This window comes from Halyomorpha halys, unplaced genomic scaffold (genome assembly GCF_000696795.3).
Source record: "Halyomorpha halys isolate HHAL.00 unplaced genomic scaffold, Hhal_1.1 Scaffold186.1, whole genome shotgun sequence".
In the NCBI taxonomy this organism is placed as follows: domain Eukaryota; kingdom Metazoa; phylum Arthropoda; class Insecta; order Hemiptera; family Pentatomidae; genus Halyomorpha; species Halyomorpha halys.
The window spans coordinates 1,001,586-1,025,560 of record NW_027116002.1 but is presented as its reverse complement, the minus strand read 5'-3'; the positions used below and the strand labels follow the sequence as shown (position 1 = coordinate 1,025,560).

At 29.7% G+C, this 23,975-nt stretch overlaps 1 protein-coding gene across 3 annotated transcripts in view; it reads right to left on the bottom strand.

The window, feature by feature from the left end:
• The window catches only part of bdg (bedraggled), a 237,767-nt gene that overhangs the window by 157,137 nt on the left and 56,655 nt on the right, over positions 1-23,975 (bottom strand). For 2 of the 3 annotated variants that reach the window (XM_067052937.1, XM_067052939.1), the window contains exon 2: positions 15,843-16,406. In XM_067052937.1, the coding sequence (XP_066909038.1) occupies positions 15,843-16,405 (563 nt within the window). In that variant the 5' untranslated portion in view covers position 16,406. Of the gene's footprint in view, positions 1-15,842; positions 16,410-23,975 lie in introns of all 3 variants that reach the window. The other variant, XM_067052938.1, reaches the window with a different exon arrangement.

The window sequence follows — 23,975 nt, the reverse complement described above, 5'->3', positions numbered from 1 at the left end:
TTCCAATATGAGCAAAATTTCTACATAAATAAGATACTCATCAATCAATGTTGAACATATATAATATATAATATAATTTTTGTTTATTTTTAATCAATATACATTATTAATATTATTGAATTATATTAAGTATGTATTGAATTCATTTTATTTGTAATAAATAATTACCTAATTTTATTTTAAAAAAAAAAAAGATAAAAGTCACAATTTTATAACTTTGGACTAGGGATGGGATATCGAAAGCAAAATATCGATATTTCAAAATATCGAAAGTTTAACGAATTAAAGTAATAATAATTATAAAATTATACCATAGCATGACATAGAAAGATTTATTTTATGTCATACTTAATCAAAATATATAAAAAACTTTTAATATCGATGAAGCAAAGCAACACCACGACAACCATATCACAAACATAACGAATATAAACTAAAATGTAATTATAAAAAAAAATATGATGAATTGACTCACCAAACTTCCTATAGAGATAATCCAGATTAAAATATAATTGTTTAAATTGTATAGAAAATTTAAAAATGGAATATCGATATTATATTTTATTTTGATAATAAAATATTTATTTCGATATTTTGTATTATTGTAGTATCGATATGGAATATTAGGAACAATATCTCGATATTTTTTTATCGAAATATCAATATTTTGTTTAAAAAGACTAGAAAATTGAATAGAAAATTTAAAAATGGATTTTTTTTTAATACTACTCATGTATTTCGATATTTTACATTGCTGTAATATTGATATCGAATATTGGCAACAATATTCCAATATTATTTTATCGAATTATCGATATTTTGTTTAAAATGACTAGAAAATTTAAAAATGGAATATCGATATTTTATTTTGATTATTACACATTTCTATAGATATTTTGTATTACTGTAGTATCGAAATGTAAAATGAGGAACAATATTTCGATATTATTTTATCGAAATATCGATATTTTGTTTAAAAAGACTAGAAAATTTTAAAATGGAATATCGATATTTTTTTTTTTTAATACTACATATTTATTTCGATATTTTACATTGTTGTAATATCTATGTCGAATATTGGCAACAATATTCCAATATTATTTTATCGAAATATGGATATTTTGTTAAAACAGACTCGAAAATAGAATAGATAATTAAAAATTGAAATATCGATATTTCTATAAAACAAAATATCGGGATATCGTTGGTAATCTTCAATATCGATATTAATAACAATTTAAAATATCGAAAAGAACTTGAATTTATCAATTTAAAATATCGAAAAGAACTTGAATTTATCAATTTAAAATATTGAAAAACTTTTTTAAAGCTTTAAATAAAATTTCCTAAATCTTTTTAAACTAAATATCGATATTGCGATGAAAAAATATCGGGATACTTTTTATAATTATTGATATCGATATTATTAGCAATCTGGAATATCGAATGGTATAAGAAATTATTAAAATCAAATATCAAAAAAACATTTTTTTAGCTTTTCATAAAATATTATAGTTTTCTTTCATAAAATATCGATATTTCTATAAAATAAAACATCGAAATATCGTTTATAATCTTCGATATCGATATTAATAACACTGTTAAATATCGAAAGGAACATGAATTTATCAATTTGAAATATCGTAAAACTATTTTTAGCTTTTCATAAAATGTTTTTTTTTTTATACTATACCATACTATTTTTATAATTACAGAAATATCAAATATCGAAATGAATATGAAATTATCAATATTATAAATATCTAAATACTATTTTTTAACAAAATATCGATATTTGGATTAAATATTTTTTTTTTTTTTTTTTAAGAAACTGATATTATCGATAATATCGATATCGATATCCTATCTCTACTTTGGACACGCTTAAGGCCAAGCATAAATACTATGAAATTTTAAATGAAAAAAGAGAATAAAAAGGAAAACACTTTACTCCAATATTCACTAACAAATTAAATTCATTAAAAAATAAATCAATAAATTGCTAAAATAATAATAATATAAAGGTATAGAAATACCTAACAGTTTACAGACTTTGGTTTTTTTATTTTTTCTTGGTTAGCAGGAACTTGGAATCAGAATAAAAACTGGTCGTCTTCCTGTATAATTTACTTATCTTTATAACTAGCGGTTTCGACCATCATACGACCTTATGGCTAAAGCAATATTTAAACGATATCCTCCATCGAAATGAAGACAATGTAAAGATGAAAAACACTAAATAACAAATAATTAGTTGAATAAATTAACTATTTATATAACAATAGCATTTTTAATACTATTGAAAAGGGGACGGATATTGTTTTTTAAGACATAGCTCTCTCCATTAATAGACATTTATGTATTGATATATAAGTATATATAGTTGTATATTAAGAAATAACTAGTTTAATCATGGGATTTACCCCTCAATATGTTTTCTTCTTATTTTTAATTAATTCGAAATGTAACCGATATAATGCTCATTCGTATATAAAATATAATATTATCAAGAAAGTATTTTCAACATAAAGATCTGGCATACTTTATAACGACTACCTTTAGGTAACAGTTTGTTTAATAATTAATTACGTTGCCCCACTGGAAAATATTACTTCAATTTTACAGTAAATATATAGCTATCCATAAACTTATACTGACCCTGAATTGTACCTGCTAAAACCTAATAGCAAAGCAGCACATGAACATAAGTTTTAGGCACGCTACAAATTTTTGAACGAAATACGCGGACCTGAATAATTTGAGACACGGAAATTGGAAATTCATTTAGCCAAACTAAAAAAAACCGTTAGATATTCAGAAACAGACAGACTAAACCTTTTTTTCCCCATATCTTTAGCTCAAATTGTTCTAAACATTCTTGGAATATCATTGTGTAATTTAAGCGATAAAACCTACGAACCGGTTAAGTCTTTAGCCCAAAATATTTATAATAAGCAAAGGTGGAGGAGAGACTTAACAGATATGTTGTTATCATTTTCAGGATCATTTGCTAGACTTTTTTCAAAACATTCTAGCAACTGTGGCGCTTTTTCCTTTGAATGAGATTTGACCAGTACTTAATTTATGCCTTATCACAAAAACGGTTCATTTTTTGCGTCTAAAACACATGGGAACATGTCCCCTTGTCGAAATCTATAAAACCCAACTTACACTTTCTCGATCCACCGACTTACCTCTACCTATATAAATTCCATTAATTCCATTTGTCTGAAACCTCTCCCATATTTAAGTGACTTTTAGTAACTTGGAGTAAAAAATTAAGAATCGAAATTGAAACCACTTCCTCATAAAATTTTCTTTTATTTGATATCTCATACATCAAAATACATCCCATGAAAGCCGGAAAAGAGATCTATAGTACTGTAATATGTATATACATGTACGATAAGTTGACAGCTAGATCTATTTATAAAGGGACATGGACCGGTGAGGTTACAAGGCTGAGTACAGTGTTCGGGTCATGGTGTCAATGATTTTAATATATTTAACAGTCAAGGTAATCAATTAATTATAGGGCAGGTGACTTAAATAATGATATTAAATCCAACTGGCCTGAAGCCCATAAATGTCCTATTTATTTCTTAACCAAGTAGTTTCCTATATCACATTCATCTGAAATTTAATATCTTTTCTGAATACTCACATTGAAATTATTGATTCATTTTATCTACGTTCGTGTTAATGGTTAACAAATGAATCATATATCTTTGTAAGATGAAAAAAATTAACAACTAATTCAAGTAACGAATTAGAGTGGTGAGCATTAACCTTGTCATTGCTTGAAAGGAGACACAGAAATTTTAAGGTTGTTTTCAATAATGGGAACGGTAACTTCTCTTTTCCCTATTTGCATTACAATAATGATCAGATTATATTCGACTTGGTTGATATTAAAACATGAAGGAGATGAATCAGATCTGTAAGTAGGCGTAGGTATTATTAATTATGATGGACCCGCTATCTGATGAGGCCCGACATATTAGCGATGACACTGACACCATTTGTCAAGTCCTACTTTTTGCCTCCTGGTTATTGTCATAGCGTATCGGTTCTCAATATATTCATGTCTGGACTGTAATACAGAAAAATACTTTTTTTCTCTTCTTCTGAGTTACAAAAAGTATAACAACTTTTTTAACTAACCCCTATTCGTCTTAATTTTCTTTCAAGTACTCTGGAGTACAACCTCAGAGCTACGGATGATAGCGCTATGGACTCACGTTTACAATCTACTGTAGAACCTTTCTTGTGGATTAGAACGGTGTGATATTCTAAGTCGGTGAGAATGACATATTATTTCCGAATCTCCCTAATGAAAACATTCAGTAACCATCTTTGTAATTAGCACCTGCCATATTTTGAAATTCCAACCGTGATTCCATCACCAGCCGCCTTGTTGTTTTTGGCTTTCTCCATGGCCATTTCCAGCACCCAATCAATTAGTACAAGAGCCGGGAAGAAAAAAAGGCAGTTATCTCACCCCAATTTTTGATTACTTTAATGAAAACTAGGTATAATTACAAGTCGAAATTGATGAGTGCCAAGTATAGGTAGGGGGAATAAAAAATGGCGGCTGTTTCAAAACCTTACAAAAAAATTTTATATTCGGAGCTCTATATTATACTTAAAAACTAACAACAACACTAGAAAATCTAAGATAACATTATTTAAAGAAGAGTAAATTTTCTGAAATATTATCCCTAAAAGAGCTATTTCCGTCCAATAGCTCTCGAGATATAGCTTTTTATTTGTATATTATGTTTATCTTTGTAGGAGTAGTAGTTTTTACGATATTTCACAAAATAAACTCACAAAATGTTAATTTCTAGTTGTTCGTATAAAATGTTGGATTTTTGAAAAAATATATCTCTAGATCCATAAGACGCACATATGTCTGCCAACACTCACAATAAAGGGAATTCAACTTTCTATAAAGTAGTTTATTACATTTATCTTCGTAGGGGTAGTAGTTTTTATGATACTCACGTATAAATATAATTTTGGCAAATGAAAATGTGTCCTAACAACTATAAATCAATTTATTTTAGCAAATTTCATAGAAATTATTACTCCTACGAAGAGAAACATTATAGCTCATTAAACTGGGTTTAATTTCAATGCTAATAGACATCTATACGTCAAATGGTTTTTGAGATATAAAGTTTTTAAGTTAAATTCACTAACCACTAGTCTTTCAGTACGTCCTATACAACATTTTTCTGAAACGTTGCTTTTTAAAAAGCTATACCTCGAAAAATATTTAATGTAAATAACTCTATTAGGGCTGATTTTTAGCAAATTTACTATTCTGTAAATGACGTTCTCTTAGGTTTTCTTGTGTTATTCCTACTTTTTAAGATATAGAGCTCCGAATGAAATTTTTTTTTTATCGCTTTGAAACTGCCGCCATTTTTTTGTCCCCCCTACCTATACTTGGCAGATTCATCAATTTTGGCTAGTAATTATACTTAGTTTTCATTAAAGTAATCAAAAATTGGGGTGGTGAGTTAACTGCCTTTTTTCTCCTCTTGGGCTCTTGTACTAAATCCTCGGTAAGATCATTCAACAGGTTGTCCTACTAATAACAACTTGCTATACTTAAAGCATATGTTTTGGTCCCATCCCATATGCACCAAGGAGGTCTTCTGCAAAACAAAAAAAAAAAAACAAGGAAAAATCAAATATTTCAAAGATATGACTCATGAATACGTAGGTAATGTCTAATTTTTGTTGAAGTATCCTTTTTTTTTTAAATAATGTTAAAATAGTATGGTTTATTTGCCGCAATCTAAATTTGATGACTTTCTGGATAAAGGCATTCTTGCCAGCACATAAAATATTTTCAAGATACAAATATGGTCGAATGTGTTAGGATGAAGTCCTTGGCTTCCGCTTCCTAGAGCAACTGTAATCAGTATATGACACCAATAAAAAGATAAAACAAGTTTAAGTGCTGACTACATCCCCAAAAATACAGTAATGTAGGGTAGCCCTGCGACTAGCTTGCGCCAAGGATCATTGAGGGACCGAATAGTTGTTAAAAAAAAAATGATTAGTTCCTAAATATTGGTTCTCAATGGGGTGGAAAGAATTAAAAACAGACCTGAGGTATAAGGAAAAACATTTTTCATAATTGTTAACAATATCCTATTAATCCTTATAGTACTAAAATAATATCTATAAAGCTTTCTTAAAAAAATATATTTAGTGGTATTTCATTTTGTTTGTCAAAACAAATAGGTAATAACTAAGTCCTGGAACTTTTTTTTATTTAAAAATTTACTAAAATGTTTTAACCACCATTGTTTTTTGTTTATCACCTTAAATGATAAAAGTTATTAAAATTATAACATACAGTTACATAATTCAATATTAAATTTGCAATTTATATTAAAAGTTATTTTCCCATGGCAAATAATTATTTTTTCTTTTAATGAGAGAAAGTAAAACTTTTTTTTATTATCTTGAAACAAAGCTTTATATTGTAAGGAGAAACTTCTTTCCATATCACATGAAGCATATTTAAAATTTGAAATTTCTAAAGGGATCAATACATTGATACTTTAGCATTTCCAATTCCTCCTTCTTTTTCTTCACTAAGGATTCAAAAGAGCTTTTTCTTTAATTGGGAGTAAAAATGAATTACCTTGATTTTACTTACACAGCTTTTTCAAATTTTCGGTTGATTTCTTCCTTAATTTCAATTGGGAATGATTAAGGCTCCAAGTGGAATAATAGTATTAGGTTCAAATTATTATCGGAGCTACACGATTTTTTTTTCAAGTTTGATTTTCTGTTTCTGTCTTTAAATTATGTCAATAAGACTTCTAACGGCAAAAATTTATTTTTCAGCAGACGAAAACACAGAATTATTATAAATTCAATAATATGGATGATTTATATATGATTAGTCCGAAAAACAAAGTTGACTTTGCTTTACACTGATCAAAGAACCAATTTTGTTAACAAAATCTGTTAGTGTATGTCTTGACGATAAGAATATTTCATAATAATAAGTTAGTATGATAGTAATAATATTTCTCATAATTTTCGTAACAGCCTGTGTAAATCTAAAGTTTAGTTATATATATATTTCCATCTTTTTCGTTCATATTTTTTCAAAATAGTGAATAAGAAAATATTGAATTAAATATATAAAAAAAAAAAAAAAAAAAAAAAAAAAAAAAAAGCACCGCTGCAACTCATATAGATTCAGGAGTGCAGGAAGTATAATTATTAGGAAGTACTGTTACTAGACAAACGGTTGTCCAAGCAGGGGATTTGATAATTCATGCTGGAACTACAGATTTTACGGCTTCAGTAATAGAATAAATAATTATCACAGCCAGATTAAAACCCAGGTACTTGGAGTTTACAGTACCTTACCACTGAGCCACCCTGCTGCTCGATATTCAATTACATATAGATTAAATGCCAGAGTGTATAGACTGGGTAAATTGTTTTCTTAATAATATATTTACTCCATAAAACGAGACAATCAGTAAAATAATAGTAATATTTCCACTCTAATTTCCCTCTGTAACTTTGCAAGTCCAAATTCAAAATTATCTGTTTCATTTGAACCCGCATAAATATCTTTTTAATCATCTGATTCTCTCACGGACATGCAACTTTTAATATTCCATAACTTTTTTTTGTGTGAATGAGGTCATAATTAGTTTCATTATAAGATTGGATCGTGTGCAATTATGAAAATGGTTGTTGAGGCCCGAGTTAAAAATAGGTAGAAATATATGCCTCTATTTTCATTTAGTTGGATAATTGTTTGTCATAAATTAATAGTATTTGTATTGTTTCGAGCAGCGTGCTTTCCTGGAAAGTTTCCCGATTTTTTCATTAATTATTTTTGGTATTAATAATGATATTTCATATAATTGATAAATATATTAATTGTTTTCAATGTTTATTCTTAGTTACTATCCTTGTTAAGCTCAATTATAAGCAATAGAATATATCATTTCAATATTTTCTATTGTTTATAATTGAGCTTAAATTATTTCGAGAGCCCGGATCTTTATTTGAATATTTTTGTATTTAAATAAATATTTTGTATATTTTGAGGATAAGTAAATATTTCCGTTACTTTCTGAATGAAAACAAATTTGTGGTCATTTAATTAAATATCAGGAAGCGGGGTGGCTCAGTGGTAAGCTACTGTGCTACTAACCTTAAGGACCGGGGGGTTTTAATCCGGCTGTGATAATTATTTATTTCGTTACAGTGAAATAAGTTTTTTTTCCGATCTCCTAAAAAATGATGGTAGACGGATTTGGTCGCTATAACTTAACTACTTACAGGGCCTTTTATGTGGTCAATAGATCATTAACGAACAAAATATTGAAAGAAACAGAGAACTGGAATGAAATCGGATAAATAAATGGAAACTGTAGGGTCTGACATTAATTCTTTTTCAAAGGTTATGTAAAAATTATCTAGTCATGTATAATCTGAAATGTACAATGGAATTGTTTTGAGTATTTTTAAGAGAATTGTAATCCAATTTTGTTTAAATAATAATTACAATAACAATTGTTTTATTCAACGACTTATAAATCCATTATTTTGCAATATTAACACTGTACGTCTTGGTTGTAACATATACATTATATGAATACACCGTTTTCAGTCATAAAATTATGGTGTGCTTAACATATAACGTAAGAAAATATTAAAAAAAATAAATTCCCATCTACAATACAACTAAAAAAATGCATAATATATAGCGGAAAATGTAGTCCCCAATAATGATCGTTTCCCGGACCCCACATGCAGGATAACTTTCACCAGTAGAGCAACTAGAACAATGGCCAACGTGCCGCCATTGTGGAGGCAAGGCACAAGCTGTCAAGGTGGCACCGCGGTGGCGGAAAAAATAGGCGGAAGTTCACAGCCACCAGTATCGTTCTTCATGGATGGAGGAACAGAGCATCTTCCTCTTTTCAGATCAACAACCATCGCCGGCTAAATTAACGCAATACCTGTTCCAGGAAGACCGCATTCTGAGCCTAGATGACGTTATCAGAGAAATATGTCACTATAAAGAAACAAATCAAGAACACGGAAACATCTTGTTCAGAATTTTAAAATGAGAATCGGCATTCCGATTTGAATACATATTTGATTGGCAAGTAGATATGATGCATACTTAGCATCAATCTGGGCTAACACTCGAGATCACTGATTACAATTAAGCCTTTTTTTGCTGACAGGTCGACAATTTTAGACATGTGCCTAGGGTTCTTGCTAATGTGCCCAAGGAGCCAAGAACAAAATATTTTATATTTTTTTATATAATATTATATTAAATATATATATTTTTTTTAATTAGCTTATTTTCTACTCTTTCTGTGCTATTAATTGAATTGTTTGCAACAAAAAGGAAATATCATTATCCTGGTGAATTTTTGCTCTTCTAATTTCAAATGTTCCATAATTCCCTTTCATTACAATCAGGGTCCAACTGTTTTCATGAAAAGATTTTAATATTAAGTATTATTAATATTAAGTTTAAATATATATTTCACTCTATATCGTTTGGATATTTTGGAACTATTTGCACTTAAAAAATAACAATTAATGGATTCAAAAGGTATTTATATTACCTTCAAAATATTATTAGCTATGAAGGATCAACAGTGAGATGGAAGGATGAATTTAACTATTAAAACTGTCCTATAGCAATTAGAACACGAAAGTTGAAAGTCTACCGCAGTTTGCCAACACAAACCACGATCGTGATCTCTGAAACAACTTCCGCTTCTTGCAGATATCAATTCAACTAAGGTCAACTGAGGTTGATGACATAATTGCCTTCTCTTCGTTTCTTCTAATTAGTTATTGGTTAACCGTCACTCACAAAACAGATATTTCAAAACTATTATATCTTCAAGTGCAGTTAAGTGAATATATGACAAGTATTAAAATGGTTCAGTATGCATGCATACATACACTGGTACATTAAATATTGCATTAAGTAAATGTAGGAGTGTGTTTGGAATTTTCTATGACTACTATAGATATTGTCAGCGACGGATTTATCTATTAGGCAAAAAATATATCTATCACGCAACAAAATATATATAAATTCTATATAACAAAGAAATTGTTAATTATGAGTTAAGAAAAAGTTTTTTTCAGAGTGAATTATCATCAAAACTAATCGAAGTCGCCATCAGCAATGTGGGAAGGTCTAGAAAGCAAGTGGTTTTAACAATAGAATACCTACAAATTGAGTGATTAAAATTTAACAACTAACATATAGTGATCTATTTCCTTCTCAACATAATGTTGGGACTTTCAATGGAAAAAAAAGAAGAAAAAATTAGCTTCCCATTACTACCCGAAGAGGTTTTCTTCCTAGTTTCAGATTATATTAGATAATTTTTTTCTAAAATCTGTTAGGGTGTTTCAACCCTTACTACTTACTCAACAATAACTACTCATAAATAAGCGATCGTTATTGTTACTTACAGTGTTTGATAAAAAAAAAAAAGGGTAAGATTTGAATATAAGGTACAAAATATTACTCCCAACTCGGGACGATCTAGTTTACCAGAAAAGTCTTTTACACATAGTAGCAAAATCCAAAGAGGTTACGAAAGCTGTAAAAATAGCTCTTAGGAACACTAATCAAAGCGATGTCGCAAACATAGTCATAACGATCTCAAGTTCTTCCTGAATATTCTTCAGGTTTCCCAGGCGCTCTCATGTCTCCCGTTGGTATACTGAGTTGAAGTGGCTCAATCCAACCTCCCGAAGGCAATACTTCCTTGGGGTTTTTGAAATAAAAAACTGACCTATATCCTTGATTTCGTCACTCAACGATCATCCATTCATTCATTAAACACCAGATCCCAACCAATCGATTTATAAATGCCTTTCCCATAGAAACGCCTCCTTTCGCAAATTTTTCATCATACATCATAACCTCCTTCTGAAATTCTCTACTATTTCCATTCGTCAATCCTCGTTCATCCTTTCCTTTAAACAATACCTATTTCTTCACCTACTACATAAACAAACCTCCAAATTACTCTGAGCTACGTGTACAGCCATTATTCATTAATATTATAAATTATAATTTAACCTAAGGTTTTTATGTTATATCAACAAGTACACTGAAACTTTTTTAAATCCCTGCCAGACAATTAACTTTAATTTGCGAACAATGGATTTATTATTAGGGGACATTTATCTCAGAATATAATTATTTTTTTCATTTCATTTCATTTTAACATTAGCTATTCAGAAAATTAAGAAATCTTTATAAGATTTTATCCACTGTTTTGATCCCTCGTCCGTAATGAAACAATAAGTGTTTGTCCTCAGAATAGAACGATTTCACCCGCACTTTACTATCATGAAGCAAATTTTGTTTTGCGTCTTTTGATTCAAATTGTCCTTTGGGCTTAATCGGTAAAGTTCGGTTTGGTGCCTAGTTAATATCTAGTATATGCCTTGGTAGTTTCATATCAATTTTATCAAATAACATAGACTACTTTCGCAAACGCATGTGCGAATGTATTTTTATAAATAATTCTATATTTCGAAAACGGTATCTGATTTGGCCCAAAATTAGAAGAAATTCGGAGATTTGTGTAAATTGGGTCTAGTGCTAATTTTAAAAACATTTCTATCTTAGAAAATACGTTTGCACGTACGCAAGGAGCAAACGTATTTTCCAAGGCAGCCCTATGCCTTGACAAGGCCTGCCGTGTTTGACCCATTGTTTTAAAAAGTTTTTAAATTAGTATAATTGTAGTTTATATAAATTTTATCGGATATCATTGAGTATTATCAGATGCTCAAACGGAAAAGTAAATTTCCTGGCTACGACTAAATTTGCAAAAGTAATACTGAACCTACATAACCTGTTTTTCATGATTTTGAAAAAAAAAAATTTCAAAATCATTTACCTCAGAAACAAGGAAAAAAGTAATAAAATAATTTGGTCAAGAACGATCTGTGATGTGGCCACTGTGTGAAATTAGGGAGGCTTTGTATCCGTGGAAGAAATTTTTAAAAAAATTGTCTTCAAGAGAATTTTCTCTCACATTCTATGATTTAGACTTTTAAAAACATTTCTGGTTCCATGTATGTCTTTCTTAATTAGATATAGACTTTAGAGAAACGAAGTTTATTTAATATTAGTCGGTAGTTGCCTGTAAACAATAAAATAAATAATATTTATATAAAATCTTTTATTTTCTTTATCTTACTCTCCCTGTTATTCACAAATCATAGGTAAAACAACAGTCAACATAATTTTGTGTTGTTTTTTTTTTTGAAAAATTAAAAATAAAACTATTTACTGACTGTTATAATAATTATTCTTGAAAAATAAGAGTGAAGTCAATAACAAATCTATAATGAACCTTATAGAATTATCCTAAAGAAATGATATTTCACTGTAATTGAGCAAGACAAAGCCTTTGGGTTCCCACGCTACTCTCAGCGCCATCTCTTGGTAGATAGGAGAACCTCAAAACTTTCTATGTTACAATAATGGTCAATCGCCTTAGTTAAAAGACCATTAATTTATGGTGATTAATTTATCATGAACATGATTTTAAATGATTTATTTTTATCAATGACCCAAGCAGAATGTAATTCGAGACGTAACACAATAACTAACAATTTATAAACGTCATTATGATCAATATATAAGATAAAAATTCTTAGTATGATAATTTTAACAAGTTAACATTCTTCTATAATTATTAAATTAACTTTAATTTCAAAGAGTTTCCACACTCGTTATATTCTGTTACTTAAACTTAAGTAGCACAGAAAACATTATTGCATGTGTTTTGATTTATTAGTAATTGCCCATTTTGTGAAATTAAGTAAAGTAAAATAATTTGAAACAATATTTAATAAAAAAAAAATAAAAAAATAATAGTAATAATAAACCTAAGAGCAGAAGAAGTAAACATGTTTAAGATTAATTAGTAAATATATTTTTAAATTCAAAATTGTATGTTATTCAAAAATTAGTTCACATTAAGTTATACATAATTTGGATTATGACCCATATTTAATTTGATTAGAAAAACCAACAGGTTTGATAAAGAAAAAAATTAGCATTGGTGTACATTTTTTCCCAATACAATACAAATACGAATACATACTAAAATTCTAAAAAAAATATATTACTGTAATAACTCCATTATGAAAGGTATTACAATAGAGTAAAATTCCACTGAAACAAAAAAAAAAAAAATAATTCTAAGGATGATTTTTAATTATTTGAAATCTAGAAGATTCAATGAAAGTTTCATACGAATACTTAAAAATTTGGTCCTTAACAACAATGTTATATTTATGTTTATAACAAATGTTAAATGCATTGTAATAATGAAAATAAGACACATCAAAGATACAAATATTAAGTTGATAACAATAAATAAAATGAATACAAACTTTAAGCACAATAAATCAATTATAAAATTAAATCACAAACTGTTGTTTTAAAAAATATTGATGTTTTCAAAATAATTAAATTTAAATTAATAAAATATGAATACTTATAAACACAATGAGCACTTGCTAAATACTAGAATAGGACTAACATCCTTGGCTTCATATTAAAATCAAGACAATAAATGAGCAGACTTTTTTTTACAATTTTTATAATCTTAAGAAAAAAACAACGGTCAAACTAAAGATACAGAAAGTGAGGCTCTTTGGGAGCTTATTACTTCTAAAAGTAATTACTGAAAAAGATATGGATGTGAAAACTGTAAAGGTTAAAGAAGAGGTCAGGAAATCAGAGAAATAGAGGATGTAGAATAAATCAAAGAGATATGTTGGATAAAAGTCAAATTAGTCACGATGTTAAATATATGCTTCACTCCTATGTACTTGAACCTGTAAAATTAATTGAAAATGAGATTTATTCTCCCAACATAATCACGATTAGCTATATTAGTATCATAGCTCTATGATTCTCCTCTTCCATACAACTATAAGTTAGATATGTGGAGGCGAGGAAAGATTGACTGTACTAAAAAGATGTCACAGACACAAACATATTAGAAAAAGGTCCAACATTAAACACATAACTGTTTCATGAAAAGTAATATATGGCACTAGACAACAAATCCCTTATGGCTAACATATATTCATACAACCGTATTGAATAAATAAATAATTAATCATAACAAGTTGTCAAGAAATCAAAAAATAAGTAGTTACATGACCACTTTTTTTTTTTTCATAATTTGTACATAGATTCTTCCTTGTTTCTTGAGAGACAGTTGAAGAAATTAGTTTATCTTTAACTGTTTACCAATGGAACTCATATTTCTCAAACTTTATTACAGTGAATTTAATTTTTAGTTTCATTGACAATCTTAAAGCGTTATGACTTAAAAAGAAAAGGGGGAAAAAAACGCAATTTTAAATATAATGCTTAAACCTAAAAACTCTTTCTTAGTATATTTAATTTTTTTTTACTCATAATATGATAGATATTGATCTAAAGTTTAAAGTTTGTATATGAAAATTTTCCTTTTCAAATATACTTTTCAATGAGAAGGGTTACAATAAACAACTTACCTGTTTCTAGTGGATTGATACAAAAAAGTAGGTCAGCCAGAATAAATAAAAAACTTTCCACTCTTCTAATAAAACAGCTAATAAACAGTAATCCAGAAAAAGATAATACAAATTAGTTTTTAAATATTGACATAGGCTAATAAAATATAAAAAATAAAAAAATCAATGTTTGCCTTATAACAATTCAAATAACACTAAAATAAGTGTATGCAATTAATTAATTATGTCATCTTTGATAACAGAAAATTAAGTACTTTTTATAATTTATAATGGAGTACTTTATACATTTAGTAAGAATAATATTTATTCTTATTGACTACTATTAGGTACATACCAACCTTACAAAGAGGTAAAAGTTTATTTATACTGATTCTTTCTATTGAAAAAAAAACTGAAATTATTCATATTTGAAGGTTAAACTTCAGGTAAATATTTATTATATCAGGAACAGGAATAAATTGAATGTACTAAGACCGAGTTTTTTTTTTCTTAAAACAATACTTTCAAAATGGCGCATGATTGATCTTGAAAAAAAATGGTCAGGCAACCATCCTTGATATGGAACACCATTTAAGATTTAATTTCAATAAATTGTCAAAGTGCACAAGAACTTAAAAAACAGGAAAATATTGCGGGAAGAGAGAAAAAAGTCAACGTCAAGAACGACCTTTAAGCATTTCTCAAGTATCAACCCAATTGTCAAGTACGCAAAACCATAAAAATATGAAAAACGTGTTGGTAAAGACAAATATTGAGGAAATGGCGAAAGTTTGAATAAAATTTATCCCAAGTCACAGAGCATTATTGTGCCTAGGAAAACAAAAACCCTAAATACCGTGTTCTAGTAATTTGTGAAATGCATTTAAAATACCCTCTGATGATTATCGATACGGTTTGAAAGTCTATTATTTTCGAAAAAATTAAGAAAAAAGTATTTTAAACCAACCATAAAACCGTAAATGGTACGATGATTCGAAGAAATTGATCGCAAAAGCCTATTGACTGCTGATCAAACTCACTTCAAGACTATTGTAAGACCTAAGTAAGAGTTACGCTTTTCATATTTTAATGAAATAAAGACAAAGTTTATTTCAGCAACGCTACAGTTATTAACTCTTAAAGATTTGTTAAAAAAATTCAGAGTGATTAAAATTAAAGCAAGTTCATCATTTGTTAAAATTACAGGTTTTAAATTGATTACCATCAAAATAAATTAGATCAACCAATAATATAAAATTTACCTATATGGGAGAGTCGCAGGGAGCGGTGGCGCACTGGGTGCATATTCGGTTCCAGGTGGTAAAGATGAGGGCCCAGGGGCGTCCAAAGGTGATATATTATCCTCAGCAGGAGCCGAAGGAGGTTCCGGCACATTGGACGGACCTGGAGCATGAAGGTACATGACATCGACGAAGGGCACGGCATCCTCTAGGGTGTCAACTTCAGTTATGGCGCTGGGGTACTCGTCAATGGACACCGTGGAGCCCTCGGAGCCACGGGGGGTTTCACTCTCCTCCACTTCTGAACCGGATTCGGATTCGGATTCGGTTTCGGACTCGACACTTCCGATACTACTGAACGGCCAGTCCTCAATGAGAATGGACTCATCACGCTGGGACTCTCCTGGTTCTGGAGGTTCTTCGTGAATGACTTCCGTCTGTGGGAGCATCCCGTTGAAGATAGCTTCCATGAACTGCTCGTCGTCGCCGAGGCTCTGCAGGCCAGTTCGTGGCCTGGTGTCATTGTGCCAGCCTTCATCGGCAGTGACCAGCAGCCTCCTACCTCCGCCCTCCTCCCGTTCCATCCTGCTGGCAGATAAAAAATCATTAATAATTAAAAATAAATATCCAAAACAAATAAACATATAATATTGAAGTAATCTATGCTCAGAAATTTACAGTATTTGAGAGTTCCTACATTCAATAGTAAAGTATTTGAAATCGACAGGCGTGAGTGAAGTTGTTCGAGTGGAAATATCTCATATTTTCATCTCTATACATTATTTAGAAATTCATAGGAGCATATTATAGCAGTTTGTAATTAGATTATTATTTAATAGTGACAATAATTACATTATATTTAATAGGAGCAATAAATTAATCATTTTATTATTAATAATAATTTTTATGTATAAAACAAATTGTAAAGTGGATATTATTAAATTATAATTAATAGTGACAATACGTTAATCGATTTATAATAAAGATTTATCTGCAATTTATAATAAACAATATAATTTTATACAAATATAAGAAAGTTGGTGTTAATTTGATTAATATGTTTAATAAATATTGGAACGGATGGACATTAAGTGGTCATAAGTAGTTAAATCATTAGTACTGTACGCGTTATGATGACAGGCTAACATTTAGCTGAAATAAATTAACTACTTTTAAATTGAACGATGAAACACAACAAAAATCATACTAATCAAAGTTATCTACTATATTTTAACCAATTTTTCATCTTTTATTTTTTTTTAGTTCACAGCAATGAAAGGAAAACTAAACATAAGTAAAATAGCTATGTCTAAAGCACTTCTTGTTGCATATTTCATCCTAACTTAAGACCTTGACATTTGCAAAGAACCATGCTGCTTGGAGCAGCAATAAGAAATCCATTCTAAAAAAGTTGTGTGTCGATTATGCGGTACTTTCGATTAGTAAGGTCAAAACTATGGTACTATGGCCAGCGAAATATTTGCTACGATGATTAGTTCATCCAACGAAGAGTTTGTTGAGTACAAGGAGACGAGGGAGGTTGTAGGGTTCAAAGGGTGAGAGAGAAAGGAAGGAGATATACATACTAAAAATCACACTTTCCAAAATATAGGGGGAGGAGTGAATAGTTCCCTTATTTTCAATTTTTCACATATAACCCGAAAACGGTGCTTCGTACCTAAAACAACCTATCAAAAATTAAAGCCGACATTCCCTTTTAGAATTAAATTATTAATTTTTTCTATATGTGCCATAGTTTACGAGATAATCGCTATCTAAAATCAATAATTTCTAGTAAAATTATTTCGGCCCTACGTTTTTTGTCAAACATGACATCCTTGTATATACACCCTTAGTAAATTTCCGAACTCTAAAGCTTTCCTTTCCTCTATGTTTACTTTAAACCCTTTTTAGGCATTCATTAACGAGACTAGGTGCCGCCTCAACTTCTTCCTAGTAATGTTTGCACCGATCTTCACAATGTCACGAATATGATGTAATAATATGAAAAGATCTGATATTTTAGGGCTATCATAAGAATCTTTCCACCAAAGATGTCGTTTAGTTACTAAGGTAACATACCATAAAATGCAAAAAAAATATCAGAAAATGAGCCTATCTATTGATGGAGATGATAATTAAATATAATTGATAAAATAAATTAATCAGCCTTGTATCCTTAACTAGGGACTTATTAACATGTATTTATTCTTATAAGCGAATAGGTTTCTCATTTAATTTTTAACTCAAACAGCCATAAAGTTTTATTTCCCTTTTTCTTCTCTATTTTAATACAATAACAGTTAGAGGCTATGATGTTTTATATTTATTTATAAAAACATGATAGAATCCTTATAATGAAGCGTCAACATATTTAACATCACTCCAACGTCTCCGGTAAACAGTTTATATGGTTATTATTTATATGTTTTCTTCAAAAATACCTGATATAAGTTATGAATCTGAATGTAACGAAAGATCTTTTTTCTATAAAAAGATCTGTTTTTTGACCAAAATATTAGGACTTTAACAAACAAAGGCAGTAGTCAGAACTAATTATAATCATAGCCTATATAAAACATGATTATTAAAGAAGGAGAAGATGGTTGGGGGTGCGGTCAATGAAAAACACAAATAAGTATGATTAACTTATTTTAATGTGCCGACGTTTCGGCTAGAGTTTCTAGGCACATTAAAATAAGTTAATCATAATTATTTGTGTTTTTCATTGACCGCACCCCCAACCATCTTCTCCTCATTTATCATCCACGGTCAACTATCTCTCATAATTATGATTATTAAAGTGTATAATTAATTATTATTGTAATTAAGAATATTTTACACTGCCGAATTCGACCCTGAGACACAGTTTGGTTGAGAGCGAACGATAAGAGAACATATACAAAAAAATTATTTAATTAAATAATGAATCTATGGAAATGCATCTTTGAATTGAAAAAATACCTAATTTGTAGGTAAAAGATGCAATATTGTTGACAGTTAGTAGTTTCTCGCTATCCTGATACCAGGTCCTCACCGGTAAGTATTTATTCAAAAAGCCAGTATTTAAGTTCAAGAGAGGAGTATTTTGGAATAGAGATATAACAAGTATGGAAACAACCAACCAAAATGCGTTTGTTCTCCAGGTAGTTGTCGAATGAAACTGAGACTGAGCAAAATCATTATATTAAATAAAATAAACGATTCATTAACAGAAAAAGTTCATAACATTGGAATTTAAAATAAGACAACCTTGTCTCTCCTCGGCGATATGTATTCTCAAAAAATGAACCTATTATTATTTTAAATGTCGTTTAAAACATTAACATAGAAAGAAACTAAGCCCACATAGTAACTGAACTGAGCAAATATATAGAATAGTATTTAAGGTTAAATACTATTCTATTAAATAAATATTAAATTCTAATATAAAGATCAACAAATAAAAATATTTATGTACTGATTTCTTAAATTAACAGTTTATCAAAAGGGGGTTTTTTAGGGTTCTGTATTTTTGTAGTCCCTTCTTGGACAGTATAAGCATCTGGGTGGAGGGGATTTTCCGTAGGGCAAATTTAAGGGAAGAATAAATAACTAAAATTAAGATTCAAGACGTTAATTAATACTAAAGGCCTCTTCGGATATGTTTCGGTTTTGATTTTCAGGTCAGAAAATCATGATTGTTATCAGATTTGGGTACGAACTAGACTGATTTTCACGCAAGGTGAAATCTGTTCACTTTAGGGGCCGGATCTAAGGGTCCTCGTTCCGTTAATTACCATTCGAATATTTACGTTCCGCTAGCACCTTGCAAAAGAGGTGTTTGGAAACCCACACGGCTTGTGTTTAATACCGGAGTAGCACTTACATAAAGGTATGATTATTTAAAGAAAAAAAAATCAGTTTTATCTGTATTATTTAATAATATTCAATCATCTTTACTATAGTGCAGAAACATTAATAAATTATTTTGTAAAAGTCGATGTTCTTAAACTTGGTTACATGGAATGTATTATCAGAGAAGATGAACGTTGTGTAACCTAAATTTCTTTATCACTCGGTTTATAAACTTTAAAAAATCTACTACTAAAGGGCTTTCAGTAGCGTTAGTAATTCAAGCTCATTAGTGGTAAACTTTTCTTTAAAAATGTGCACTTACGAAAGTATACTTCATTTTTTACTTTCCTACCTCTAATGCCGGGGAAAGAATTGTAATTTTCTCTCCATGCCCGATTAGATATATTTCCCACACAGAGAATCCCCACATAAATAGGTTACTCAAATTAATCAGAGTTAAGTTACTCTGGATGGCGGATATACTTTTTTTTAATTATAGAATATGTTGCAGAAGTTATGGTCAATAGTCAAGAACGCTCGTCAGATAACTATGGATAATGTATGCAGTAACCGAAAAACGTTTATTAAAAAAAAACGAAAATGTGCAAAATAATGTAGTGAAACGCAAAAATGTGTAAAATTCTGTATAAAAAGCAAACCCAACCAAAATTAACTTTATTATAAAATTTACAATATAAATATGTACATGGACAATTTTCTTACTCTTATTTGAATCAAAACAAATCCTCTAAAAACTTACCAATTTTGTGTAAACATATACATAATCCTTATTATGAAAGACTTAAAAATACAATTTCAATCTAAAAAAACTTCCACAATTTGAAGATTTGTAGGAAAACTAAGCAAGATGAAATGTAGGAAGAAATATTTAAAATATTAAATTCCAAACATTTGATTTGAAATTTTTCAAATTCCGGAGTTCTTTAATGCTCGAAACTTTAATATTGTAATTTGAAATTTCATTCTTTTAATTTAATCAAAGTAGAAACAAAATAACCAGCTATACCTAAATTTAAAACGAATATTTGATTTTCCCTGTTTAATATTTTTATTAAAATTCAAGATCAGCAGAATGAATTCATTTTTTAAAAATAAATATAATGTAAACTTTAAAACTTATTATATATGATTATTTTGCAGTGAGCGTCAACTTGTGATTTCCTAAAACAGGGGGATTTCTATTTGTCTCCTGTCTATTTTCTCCATTTCGCAGTAATTACCAGATCAAACTAGAATGAGTGTCCGGGGCAGTAATAGTTAAACACATTTAAAAAATCATTTAGTTAAAATCAATTGTTAGCTTCTTGGCATTATTTATTTCATTTTTATATAAAACACAAACGAATTTGTAAATGTAAACAATGATTTCCTAGTTCAAACTAATAAAAATGTATTTCCGTCTAAATTCGCAATTGGTGGATACTAGTCTAAAATTCGGGTCGTAAAACCAGAAAAAAAATTGTATTATTATTTATTTATTGACATTTATATACTACATAAAATACATCAAGAAAGATCAAAATGGTCTGGTACAGGCATGTACAGAAACTACCCATTGGAAGCACTCTAAAAACATTTTTGCAATAGAAGGTCTCGAAGCCATCTCCTTTTCAGGCGCCTCGGAGGACTGCCAGGAATGAAAGAGGAAGCAAGTTTAGGAACAAGTGGGTTTGAGTGGTTATGGAGTTTATAATGGAACGATTGATTTGGTTCGGGCTATATCGGTTACATATAGAATATTAAGGTCTTTATGCATAATATTATTAGTGATAAAGTAAAGATCATTGAGGATTCTAAGAAGGCTTTTGGATTGTATGGATTGGATACGAGAGGAATTCGAAGGTTTACTGGAGCCCCTTGCGTATGTCCTTATTATAGGCCTTATTATTTTCATGTAGATCAGTCTTTTGTAATGAATTGGAAGTTTGGACCGTTTGTCTAGTAAGTGCTGCAATAGTCGGAATCGACGTGCAGTTTTCTGTCTTTTCAGTCTTGTGGAAGGATAACATAGAGTTTATCCAAATGTAGGAAAATTGTAAAAATTATAATTTTCAATTAAAATCGATTTAAAAGGAAGATGTTCCGTCTCTATTCTTGTGACGAATGTGAGAACCTCAAGAAAGTTGGCCTATTTGATTTCCTAAAGCAGACAATAGTAGGGACTGTAAATAGCGGTGAGCTTGTGATTGCGGTGAACGTGACCGGCCTAGCCGAGTGACGTAATGGGACGCCGTAGCCGTGAGAAAAGTCAACCCTCCTTCATTTTCTGTTTTCTTCTGCTCATGTTCACTACCATGCAGAAGCACAAGCAGCTTCTGATATCGACTACTAGTATATTAGCAAACAATAGTCAGGAGGAACTATTTTCGATTATTTCTCACATATTTCAGTTTTTAGCTGTTTCAGGTTGGATATTGTACAATCTAGACCAAAATATAATGGAATGTAAATTATGTCTGTGTTGGCTTGGTGAAGGAAATTAAGTCCAAGAAAACAAATTTAAGAAAAACTGGAGTTATTCACAACAGTGTGATGTAGTAAATAAATTAATTTACCTGACTGAGCAAAATCTCACATTTTTTATCTCAAAAGTACGTTTCTGAACCTAACTCATCATATATATTATATTTCTATTATATAAATTTAAGAAATATAAATATGGTCAATATAAGCAGCAAACACACATAAAATATTATAATCACTAAATATCAAAACGAGTATCTAGTTCAGGTCCCACAAGTTTATAAATCAACCATATTCAGTTTGAGAACTAACTTCTACTTCCACTTACCTATATATGAAATATAAAGTAAGGTAAGTATTGGGATCGTGCAAAATTTTAAATTTAACTTTTCTTTGGAAATACACGTTTTAAAGTTCTTTGTGTACAAATAGTTCTTTGTCTCAAATGGTTTGTAAGTAACATACTGTTTAAAGACAAAAACGAAAAGTCATATGAATGTGAATTTGCATATATATCTGGGTTATTACAACTTTTTCGAAAAAATCAACTGGGCGGAAGTGCCACAATATAGAATCGATTTTTTTCCACATTATTTCGATTTTCTCAAAAATATCTCTGACGATTTCGATTAAACTCGGTATGTCTATGTATAATCTAGTATTCTTAAACATCAAATTCTTATTGAAATAGTTTAACATGGTTTAAATCCCAAATTAAAAAAAAAAATCCTTTATAATTCCTGTAATTTTGAATAGTTTAGACTGGAATATCAGATAAAGCCAGCGTATCCGATCTCCCCTGAACGCAATCATACTTTACCCGGTTTTTATGTTGTGTTAAACTGTTGAATTCTTGGAAAGAAAGTTGACAGTTATTCGTACCTTGATATGCTGTAATATACAAATCTTTATAATAACAGATAAATAAAAACTCATTGCTTGAAATTTTCACCTTCCAAGGTATTAAGTGAAAGTTGTGTGATGCGTATACTGGACTAGATGTTTTTAGGTAAAAGAGTAAAGTAACTACCCACTTGGAGAAATGACAAACCCTAAAATTTTAAAATATTATTAAACATTCATCTACGATATCTCAGTGATCTTAAAGTCATTATTTAATTATACAAGAAAGTAGAACTAAGTATTTTCACGTTCCTGTACCCAATCGTGACTGAGTTTGATGGGCTAAATTTCACGCCCATGAACAATAAACATTTATTAGCCTAATCATGCAATTGATTGATTTATCATGAAAGAATTACTGAATGCACAATATTATTCAGTAGTAAATAAATGTATGAAAAAAAAAATACCATCAGAAGTTGGATAACTAATAAATCTTCAAATGTAAAAAATGAAACCGACTAACAGTGATCCCATGTTCTGTAGTAAACGTAACAGAGCAAAAGGCGATTTCCCTCTGATATTTTACCCAGTGCCGCTAGAACTCCCGTTATACACAGTCATCATGAACATGTGATGTGGGCTCATCCGCAAGTTAAACGGTTCTTGTAGAAATAATCCTGGTCCTGAGTCGACCGCTTCTTAAGCACGGACACTGCAGAGAAATAGATAATGGTTACCTAAGTTAGTTTCTATATTTTGTAAAAGTGACAAAATATTAATTTTTTTTCTAGTTCACTGATATTCTGCGTGGGAGTCTTTTCCAATTTTGATCGAGTTTGGCACCCGGGACTGCTTTAAAAACTCCATAAGTTCCTACCTCATACATACTTTCTCATTATCCGTTCCTTTCTCATTAATAGATTATCCCAAGTAAACCACAATGGTTCCTCTTCAAGGAATCATCTTCGAGAGAGTCAAGGGATGCTC